Here is a 9016-nt window from a genome sequence, read left to right as displayed (position 1 = left end):
CTTCGTCCAAGGAACCAGGACCAGAGAGGGGACTGGGGAGGTGCCTGCAGGTCACTGGGGGGGGTCCCAGCCCCTTTGGGGAGCCTCCAGTTTTGGGGACCCCATGCAGACCCCCCCCCTGCACAGCACCCGTGGCACCCAGGGCGCAGCGGTGGTGGGAACCGGGCTGGGTCCCGGAGGGGCTGCGTGGTTAATCCGGGATAATCCCACCCCTGGCTGCTCTCCACCGGGAAGTGCTGGGGGGGTATTTTTGCACCCGGACTTTCCCTCCCCATTAATCCCAACGCTGCTGCCCTGGGGCTGGGGCCTTCCTCCTCCTCCTCCTCCTCCTCCTCCTCCTCCTCCTCACCGCGAGGCACCCAGAGGCGCCACGGTGCCAACTGCAGGTGCCACGGTTCTGTCCCCACATCCTCGGGGTGGGGGGCCCATGGGGACACCTGGGGACACCGGCTGGGACCTGGCAGGGATGGAGAGGTGGCCCTGGGTGACACGGGGCAGGGAGATGGGGTCGGTTGCCACCAAACCAGGGGACAAAAAGGGGACCCCGCGCCGGGGAGGTGGCCACGGGAGGTGCCGAGGTTGCCCACCCCCCATTATTCGGCACAGGGGGGGTTAAGGGAGCTGCAGGGCACCACGGCGAGGTGAGGAAGAACGGCAAAGCCACGGAGATAAAGGGGGCAGGAAGACGAGGAGCAGGCCCCGAGCCATAAAACAGCCAGATAAGGAAACGGGAGGGAGGCTCGGGGGGGGGCTGAGAAAGGCTGGGGAGCGAAACAAACGCCCAGCAGCACCGAGCCGTGCCAAAGCCCAGCACCTCCTCCAGCTCTGCACACCCCGAGAGATTCACACAGCCCCCATCTGTGTCCTGGCTTCCTCCCCCCCCCCCAAAAAAAAAAAAAAAAAAGGCAGAGCCACATCCTGATCCCTTGGGGAATTTTATTTCCAGTGTGCTGTGGGCTCTGCCCCGAAAAACCCCGTCCTAGTGTTACACGCGCCCGGGGAGCAGAGCGTTTCCAAAGTGCTAGTGAAGCCCTGAAAACAAAAACAGGGCAAAGGGGGGTGGGGGTGGGGGGGGGGATGCTGGTGGTTTTGGGGGTAAAAGTCCTGAGTTGAGAGGTTCCTGGTGCAGCACACGCACACACACACACACACACACACGTGCACGCACGCTCACACCCAGCCCCACGGCTCCATGCGGTGCTCAGCTCTCGGCTGAGGACGGGCTCCGGGGTCCGAAACGCTGGGATGGGGGGGGCAAAATCCCTCGTGCACCCCTCGGTGGCTCCCAGCCGGTGCTGGCACCGCGGTGGGGGCGAGCAGGGGGTCCCTCGGGGGTCTCACGGCGTCTGCTCGGGCAGCGGCTCCTCCACGAAGCCGCTGCTGTCGGAGTGGCCGCTGCAGCCCTGCAGCATCAAGCCTGGAGAGCGGGGAGGGGGCGCGCTGGCAGCGGGGCCGGAGGAAGCCCCCGGGGGTCCTGAGCACCTCTGCGACCCCCCCAGCGTGCCCCCTGCCCCCCCCGGAGGAGAGCCCCCCCCTGGACTTACTTCTCCGGACCCGTAGGGAGGGAGGGAGGGAGCAGCCGGATTCCTCGTGGGCATCGTCGTCGTCCTCGCCGGCGCTCGGCACCTGCACGGGGGGAGGTTGTGCAAAAAAGGGGAGGGCTGGAGACACGTGTGCAAGGGCGTGCGTGCGTGTGAGCACACGCGGGTGCTTGTGCAAAGGTGCCCCCGTGCGTGCACGAGCACCCACGCCAAGGTGCATCCATGCACGTGCACACTGTGCACGCTCCTGAGTGTGCACCAAGATGCCTCCGTGCACGAGCGTGGCTGTGGGCGTGCAAGGATCCTCCCTCGTGCAAGAGGCTCCAAATCCTTCGTCCCTTAAACCGCCGCCCCCTCGCCCCCCCTCCCCAGCCCCCCGCTGCCCCTCACCTCTTCCATCTCGAAGGAGTCCGGGGCCTCTCCGCAGCGCGTCTCTGCCCAGCTGGGGTGATGGGGGGAGAGCCCCCCCAGTACCAGAGCCTTCCCTTGGGGGTGCAGCCCCCGTGCGTCCCCCTGCCACCGGCCGCTGTCCCTCAGGTCACCCCCTCGGTGCCGTCCCCTGCTCCGCCGGGCCCGTTGGCCTCCATCCCTCGGCTGGTGGGACCACGGGGACGATGCCCCGCAGGAGTCCAGGGGCTCACCGGGGGGCTCAGCCCCTTCCTTCCCCCCCCCGGGGGAGGACCCCCAGGGGCTGGAGCCAAACCCGGAGTCCCCCTCGGCTCCCGGCTGCTCGGGGGTGGCGCACACCCACCCGCCACCGGTGGCCGTGGCGCACGGAGCTGGGGACGAGGCGAGGTCCCCCCATGGCTGCCCGTCCTCGGTGCCACCCTGTCCTGTCCCCACGGGGCACGGAGCACCCCCAGCCCACGGCAGACCCCCCAGCGAAGGGCTCAGGCAACGGGGGTGCTCCTCGGCAGTGTCCATCCCCTCTGGGGACAGCCTTGGGGACAGCCCCAGCTGCTGGTGACACTTGGGGACACCCCCTTCCAGCCACGGGGGTGCCGGTGGAGACCCCCGGGCTCCTTGCGGTGACGTCCCCAGGGGCACCCCAGCGATGTCCCTTTCCCCACCCTCCCCATCGGGGGGGTCGAAGCGAAACCTCTCCTCCCTGGCCCTCTCCAGCACCTCCTGCACCACCCTGCCCAGGGCTCCGGCCCCCCGGGGGCTCTCCCCGGCGCGGGGGGCCGTGTACAGGCACATTTTGGCCACGGCCTTCTTCAGGCGGTCCCCGGGGGAGAGGACGGCGGGCTGGGTGGGGGGGAGGTGGATATTGGGGACGTCAGGGTCGGCCCAGGCGAGGCGCGAGGGGGAGATGCGCTGCACGGGGGTCTTGGAGACATAGGAGTAGAGGCAGAAGAAGGCGTCGGCCGTGGCGGCCAGAGCTTGGACCTGCTGGAAGCGACCTGGGGGGGGGGAAAGAGGAGGCAAAAAGGGGGTGAGGGGTGCTCGGGGGGCTGCAGCAGCCTGGTTGTGCTCCCCCCAGATGGCTCGGGGGGGGGGGAAACCGAGCATGGGAGCATCCTTGCCACCATCCCCGTGGAGCAAAGCACAGCGCAGCGGATAAACCCCGGCTCTGGGGGGTGGGAAATCAGCTCCCCACGTCCTTTTCCCCCCCAAAAAAAAACTCGGGGATAAGGTGTCACTCACTGGCCAGCATCAGGCAGGGGTCCTCCATCTCCATGCGCCGCACCTGGGCCTTGAGGAAGAGCTGGAAGTCGATGCCCTTGGCCTGCGAGGGCGCCGAGAAGAAGCGCGCAGGGATGCGAGCCACGGCGCCCGGCTCGCTCTGCACGAAGCCCAGGTTGTAGAGGATTTCCTCGGCGTCCGCCTGCCGCCACTCCAGCACCTCGGAGATGCTGCGGGGGGGGACAGCCCCGGCTCAGTGCCACCCAGATGGGGATGGGTGACGTGAGGGGGTGGCCCCAAAACCCCCTCGGGGAGCCCCTACCTGGAGCTGGTCTTGTTGGTGAGGCTGGAGAGGGCGCTGGATGCCATGCTGTGCCCCAGGTGGAGCTGCTTGCCCTGAAAAGCCCTGCTGGGGGGGGAAGGGGGGGAGATGGCAGGAGGTGGCACAGCCTGGCCCATGCTTGGGGACAACGTGAGAGCCTTGGGGACAACCCAAGAGCCTTTGGGGACACCCCAAAAGCCCTGGGGACGGCCCAGGGTGCATGGGGATGGGACCCAGCCCTCACCTGCCGGTGGCTTTGTCATTCCCCGGGAGCAGAAGAGCTGCAGGAGGGAAGCAGAGAGGTGCTGGGGGGGGGACGTGGGGTTCATGGGGGGCTGGGGACAGGTCCCCCGCCCGCCACCCGTGCTGCGGTGACACCGTCACAGCCCCAGAGAGTGCAGGGTTTGGGGACGGGTGACGGTTTTGGTGCCCTGCACCCCCCGGGGGACGCTCTGCCCCTTGGGGACAGTGCCACCGCAGGAGGGGACAGCCCGGGGGGGGGGGGGGGCGCTACCTTCAGCTCCCAGCGTCAGATCGTCCTCGAAGCTGGCGCTGCTGCTCCTGCAGCCTGCGAGAGAGCGCGGCCGTGAGCCGGGGGGGGGGCTTTGGGGACACATGGGGACCACCCCCCTCCTCCCCATCCGCGCTGCACCCCAAATCCCACGTACCGTAGGGACCCAGCAAGCCCAGCTCCTCCGGCAGCACCTCCACGGATGACCTGAGGCCAGAGCAGACCCCCCCAGTGAGCCCCCAGGGGGGGCTGCCCACCCCCAATCCTGGGGGGGCTGCGGCTGGGAAGGGTCCTGAGCAGCGTGGCACAAGCTGGGGGACGGGGACAAAGCAGGGGGGGGACAAAGCACCGGTGGCTCAGCTTGCAGGTGGCAGCATGGCACAGTGGGGGGGGATGCCCAGCACCCAGGGGACCCCAGCTTTGGGGTGGGGGGGTTATTTTAGGCCCCCCAATGCCACCCCTCTTGCCCGGCCCTATGGGGGAAGCCGAAGCCAGCCGGGGGTTTCCTGGTGACGCCCGGCGTGGGACCCGGTGGCAGCGCCGGGGCCGGGTGCCAGCTGCGTTTCCTGTGCGGGGGCGAGCAGGGACTGGGGGGGGGGGACACACCGCTGTGTCCCCCCCCCTCGGCACACACGTGCTTGTGGCTCCTGTGCCACTTCCAGCAAGGACCAAGCGTGAGCCACAGGCGCCAGCATCATCCCGCACCCCTGGGGCGCACGGGGACGGTGCCGGGGGGGGGGGGGGGATGCAGAAAGCCCCCGAGGGGGGGGCACAGCGGGGTGGCAGCGTGCGCCCTGTGGCCCCAGCAGCTCACCCGCAGTGCTGCAGCCACGTCTCTATCTTGCTGGAGGAGCTTCCTGCGGGGAGCGGAGAGGCAGCGTGAGATAAAGCAGCACGAGCCCAGCACGAGGGGCCCCGCGGCGCTGCGGCCACCGGCGCTGAGCCCAGCACAACCCCCGGGGGGGGGTGGGGGGGGAGAGTGTGCAACCCCCCCCCATCACCACCACCACGGGCAAGTGCCCACGGGCACGCTGCGCCCCTGCACGTGCTCACGGGTGGCTTGGCACGCGCACGGGCACGCGCTCACGAGCAGTTCCCGTGCACGGGGTCATCCGTTTGCCCATTTGTGCCCCCCCCCTCAAAAACCTTCAAGGAAGACGTCGTCCAGGTGGGGGGGCTGCAGCTCGGGGACGTCCTGCATGGCAGCGGCCGCCTCCTCCTCCACCACCGTGGTCCTCCAGCAGCGGCTCTGCCTCACCCAGGCGCGCCGCTTCTCCCACGAGGACGGGCTGAGCACCGAGGCGCCCTCCATGGCAGCTCCAGGGGGGGCCGGGGAGCTCCCGGGGTGGGGTGGGGGGCTGGAGACCCTGCAAGGACAGGAGAGCCCTGAGGATGTGTCTGGGGGGGGGGTCTCCTCCTCCAGCATCAGGCCGTGGGTGCCATGGGGGGCTCCTCACCCCACAAGGCATCCCCAGGTCCCCGCATCGCCCCTTGGCACGGCCGCGTTGCGCGGCACTGTAACATTTTGGGGTCCCCTTTGGGTTTTTTTCTTTTTAGGAGTGGGGGCAGCAGCAAATGGAGACCTCGTTTCCATCCCCATAGCTGCTGCTGGTCCTTCCTGGGGAGCGATCCCGCTGCGGGGGTGCACAGCACCTCCGACCCCGCTCCCTCGCCCCTTGCCATGGCACGGATGGGGTCGGGGTCCATGGGGTCCTGGTTCACAGCTGGATTTAGGGCCCCCCCGCAGCATCCTCCACACCCGAACCACATCCCCGGGGGCACCCCAAGCCCCCTGCACCCATGGGTGATGTGAGCCGGGGGTGCAATCTCTGGCACACCCCCCCCCAGTGCACCCCCAGAGCTGCAGCGGTGCCGAAAGTCCCCAGCGGGGGGAGGGCGCAGCGCAGCTCGTCCTTGTCACCATGTCACCATTTCCCCATTTCTCCTCCCGCCGGGCCAGGTGCAGGACGGGTGAAGCCCCCAGGGCCGGGACGTCCCCCCCAGGCACCTCGGGGTGCTCGGGATCGATCCCGGAGCACCCCACACGGGATCAGACCCCGGGATGGGGATTGATGGGGGGGCTCGGGGAGCGGCCACCCCACAGCCGGGTGCTCGCCAAGGCCGCATCCAGCCCCACGGGGGGCACGTGGCCGGGGCTTGCCCCATCCCAACCCCTCGGGGGCTGCAGGGAAATGCTGTGCCCCCCCCTAAATCTCGGGATAAGTGCCCCCAGCCCCCAGCCTGGGACACGGGGGCTTTGCGGAGCCAAGCAGGAGGCCACGGCGCACGGGGCCGTGGATCGGGGACCGAGCGCGGCTCATTCGTCCCAGCCACGTGCCCCAGCCCCATCCTGTGCCACCCCCAGCCCCGGTCCCCACCATCCCCTCCAGTCCCCTCTCCCCCCAGCACCTCCCTGGCATGGGGGGAGGTTTCTCTCTGCTCCAGGACCCACCCCCCCCAGACACCCCCCAACCCCTCACCTCCGCCCCCCAACCCCGCATCCATCCACCTCCCCCTCATCCGCCCCCTCTGCCGTCCCCCCAGCCCTCACTTCCCCCCCCCAGACCTTTTTGGGGTGAAAGCAGCCCCGCACCCCCCCCAGCTCCATCACTCACCCACGCAGGGGGCACCCGGGCAGCCCGCCGAGGCGCTGCCTTATCCCCACCGAGGGGCCATCGGCCTCGTCCCCCCCACCCCGCCGCCACCGCCACCGTCGCCGTGCCCGGCCCCCGGCGGCATCTGTCGTCAGCGAGCTGGGAGGAAACTCATCTGTTTTGAAGAGGAAATTAAAAAAATCAACAGTGAAACCTCAAAACGTTGACCCACATCCGCTGCCACAGCGGGAAAAACTTAATGAGCTGCCTACGTGGGCGACGGGGGGCTAATAATAGCCCGGGCACCCAGCGAGCCACCCGGGGAGCCCTTTCCAGGGGTGACAAGAGCACCCATCTCCGGGACAGGGGTCTTTGGGGGTGATGCTCCTGGTGGGACACAGGGGTACCCACGCTGCCCCGCACCCTCCAGCTGGATTTTCGGCTCCCTGGAGGACCCGGGAGGCTGGAGGGACACCCCAAAAGCTGGCACGCCGTGCCAAGCTGCAGGTGGCCGCGCGGTGATAAAGGAGCTGCAGGAGCTTATCGGCACCCTGCCCGCTGCCCCCAGCGCTGCGCGGCTCTGATAAGGGGCTGGGAGACAGCACGGAGAGGGGACAGAGGGGACAGGCTGCGGGGAGGAGAGGGGACAGGATGTGGGGACACCGAGCTGGGCAGTGAGGCGGGACGGGTGCTGGAGGTGGCTTTTTAAAGGTTTTTTTCCCAAAAGTTTATTGCTCTCCGCGCAGCCCCGGCTCTGCTCCCACCTTCCAGCACCGGGCTGAAGGCATCTGGGGGCAAGGAGAGGCACCTGGGGACAAGGACAGGCACTTGGGGACAAGGACAAGCACCTGGGGACAAGGACAGGTGCCTGGGGACAAGGACAGGGTGGCACAGAAGGATGGCACTCACCTCCATCTAGGACATCGTGGCCACCAGCGCTGCCCGTGGGCCACCAGCCCTGCTAGGACAACGGCAGAGGTGGACGAAGAGGCTGAGGAAGAGCTCCGGGATGAAGATGGCTTTGCCCCCGTCCTCCCCTTGACCTTTTCTGCCTTTTCTACCCCAAAAAGCAGAGCGGCGATGGGGCAGGTCCCGGCCCAGCCCTCACCGTGCCCCGCTGCGAGCCCGGCCAGCGCGGCTCGACCAAAGGCAGGAGCCCGTCAAAAAAGGCAACGAGCCGGGCGGTCAGGACGCGCTCTCCTGGAATGGTGCTGCCCGGAGGAGGGATATTTTTAGCCTGCAAGCGTTTGTGGAGAAAAGCCCCGAAATTAACCATTGCTTTCGCCTGCCCGGAGCGCGATTTTCCAAGGGCGCCCCTTGGCGCATCGCCCCCATGCCACTTTTTGTCCCCTCCTGTGCAGGGAAGGGATTTATCCCGGCCGTATCTCCTGTTCCCTGGCTTCCCTCCAGGCCAGGAGCAGAAAAATAGCCTCCTCCTCCCGCAGGATGCTTTCAGCACGATGCCCTTGGGTTTTTTTTTTTTTTAGCCCTGGGTCACATCCAGCGCCCGCCGTCCCCACCCTGCCAGGGATGCTCGGGGATGTCGATGGCCAGGGGACGCTGCGCTTCGTGGCCAAGTGGCATCTCCAAATCCCTGCTGCGTTCTCCCAGCTCCATCACCCCAAATCCGCGCCCGATTCCACCTTTCCCTCCCCGATTTTTGCCCCCCTCCAGGATGACTTTGCAGCCTCTCCGCCGCGTGGCCCTGAAGCCGCTTTCCCCTCCACCTTCCCTGGGCTTTGAAGCCGCCGCCTCGCCGCCGAGCTGGGGCCGCATCCAAGGCCCCCGGGACGCGGCCGAGGAGAGCGAGGCCGGATCGAAACCGGGCAGGATTTTTCCCGTAAAAGCCCGGCGAGGAGCAAAATGGAAAAGGGGCCGAGCCGAGAGCGCCCTGCGGGCAGCCCCAGGGAGCCGCGGGGATTTGGGATTTTGCTGACAGCACGGGCGAGGTCCCCGCTGCTGGTTTGTGTCCTCCTTGCTCGGAGGAGGCCGGAAAAATGCAGGGGAGGGAGGGATGGAGAGGGGGGGGCAGCCGGGAGGGGGCACAGCTGGGGATGTCCCCTCAATCCCCAATCAAGGGGACCCCGGGAGAGGCCCCCGTGTGGGGAGATGTACCCAAAAAATACCCCAAACCACGCAGCATCCTCCATTTCACCCCTCCTGCCTCCGGGGGGGGGGCTCGGGGTGGTGCAGGATTGAACCCCAGCACCGAGGACAGATGGGTTGGGGGCCACCGAGCCCCCCCGGAGCAGCGGGGTGCTGTGGGGCCGCCTGCACCGAGCGCTTGGTGCATCAATAATTAACGGGGTCGAGGCCGGTCCTGCGTGACGCCGGAGCCGGACACCCCCAGGGGACGAGCAGGGTGGGGGGGGGGCACACGGTTTTAGGAGCATTTCGGGGTTCCTGGTGCCTTTCCCACAGC

At 68.2% G+C, this 9016-nt stretch overlaps 1 protein-coding gene across 4 annotated transcripts; it reads right to left on the bottom strand.

Moving 5' to 3' along the window:
• Positions 1 to 922: 922 nt before the first annotated feature.
• TESPA1 (thymocyte expressed, positive selection associated 1) lies at positions 923 to 8122 on the bottom strand. Of its 4 annotated transcripts, none has more exons than XM_068663399.1 (12): positions 7504 to 8122; positions 6616 to 6769; positions 5147 to 5367; positions 4815 to 4857; positions 4158 to 4207; positions 4004 to 4057; positions 3734 to 3770; positions 3490 to 3576; positions 3189 to 3397; positions 1932 to 2944; positions 1545 to 1626; positions 923 to 1440 (listed from the first exon to the last, which is right to left on the bottom strand). In XM_068663399.1, the coding sequence occupies exons 3-12, from the start codon at positions 5310 to 5312 to the stop codon at positions 1412 to 1414; spliced, it is 1770 nt and encodes a 589-aa protein (XP_068519500.1). In that variant the 5' UTR covers positions 5313 to 5367; positions 6616 to 6769; positions 7504 to 8122; the 3' UTR covers positions 923 to 1411. The 4 variants fall into 4 exon arrangements, with proteins under 4 accessions (XP_068519500.1, XP_068519498.1, XP_068519499.1 ...); XM_068663397.1 differs by having other exon boundaries at positions 923 to 1417; positions 7504 to 8116; XM_068663398.1 differs by having other exon boundaries at positions 923 to 1417; positions 3490 to 3573; positions 7504 to 8113.
• Positions 8123 to 9016: the final 894 nt, after the last annotated feature.

Source organism: Anas acuta, chromosome 29 (assembly GCF_963932015.1).
Source record: "Anas acuta chromosome 29, bAnaAcu1.1, whole genome shotgun sequence".
In the NCBI taxonomy this organism is placed as follows: domain Eukaryota; kingdom Metazoa; phylum Chordata; class Aves; order Anseriformes; family Anatidae; genus Anas; species Anas acuta.
Note: the sequence above shows the minus strand (reverse complement) of the source record. Positions and strands in the feature narration are given on the sequence as shown.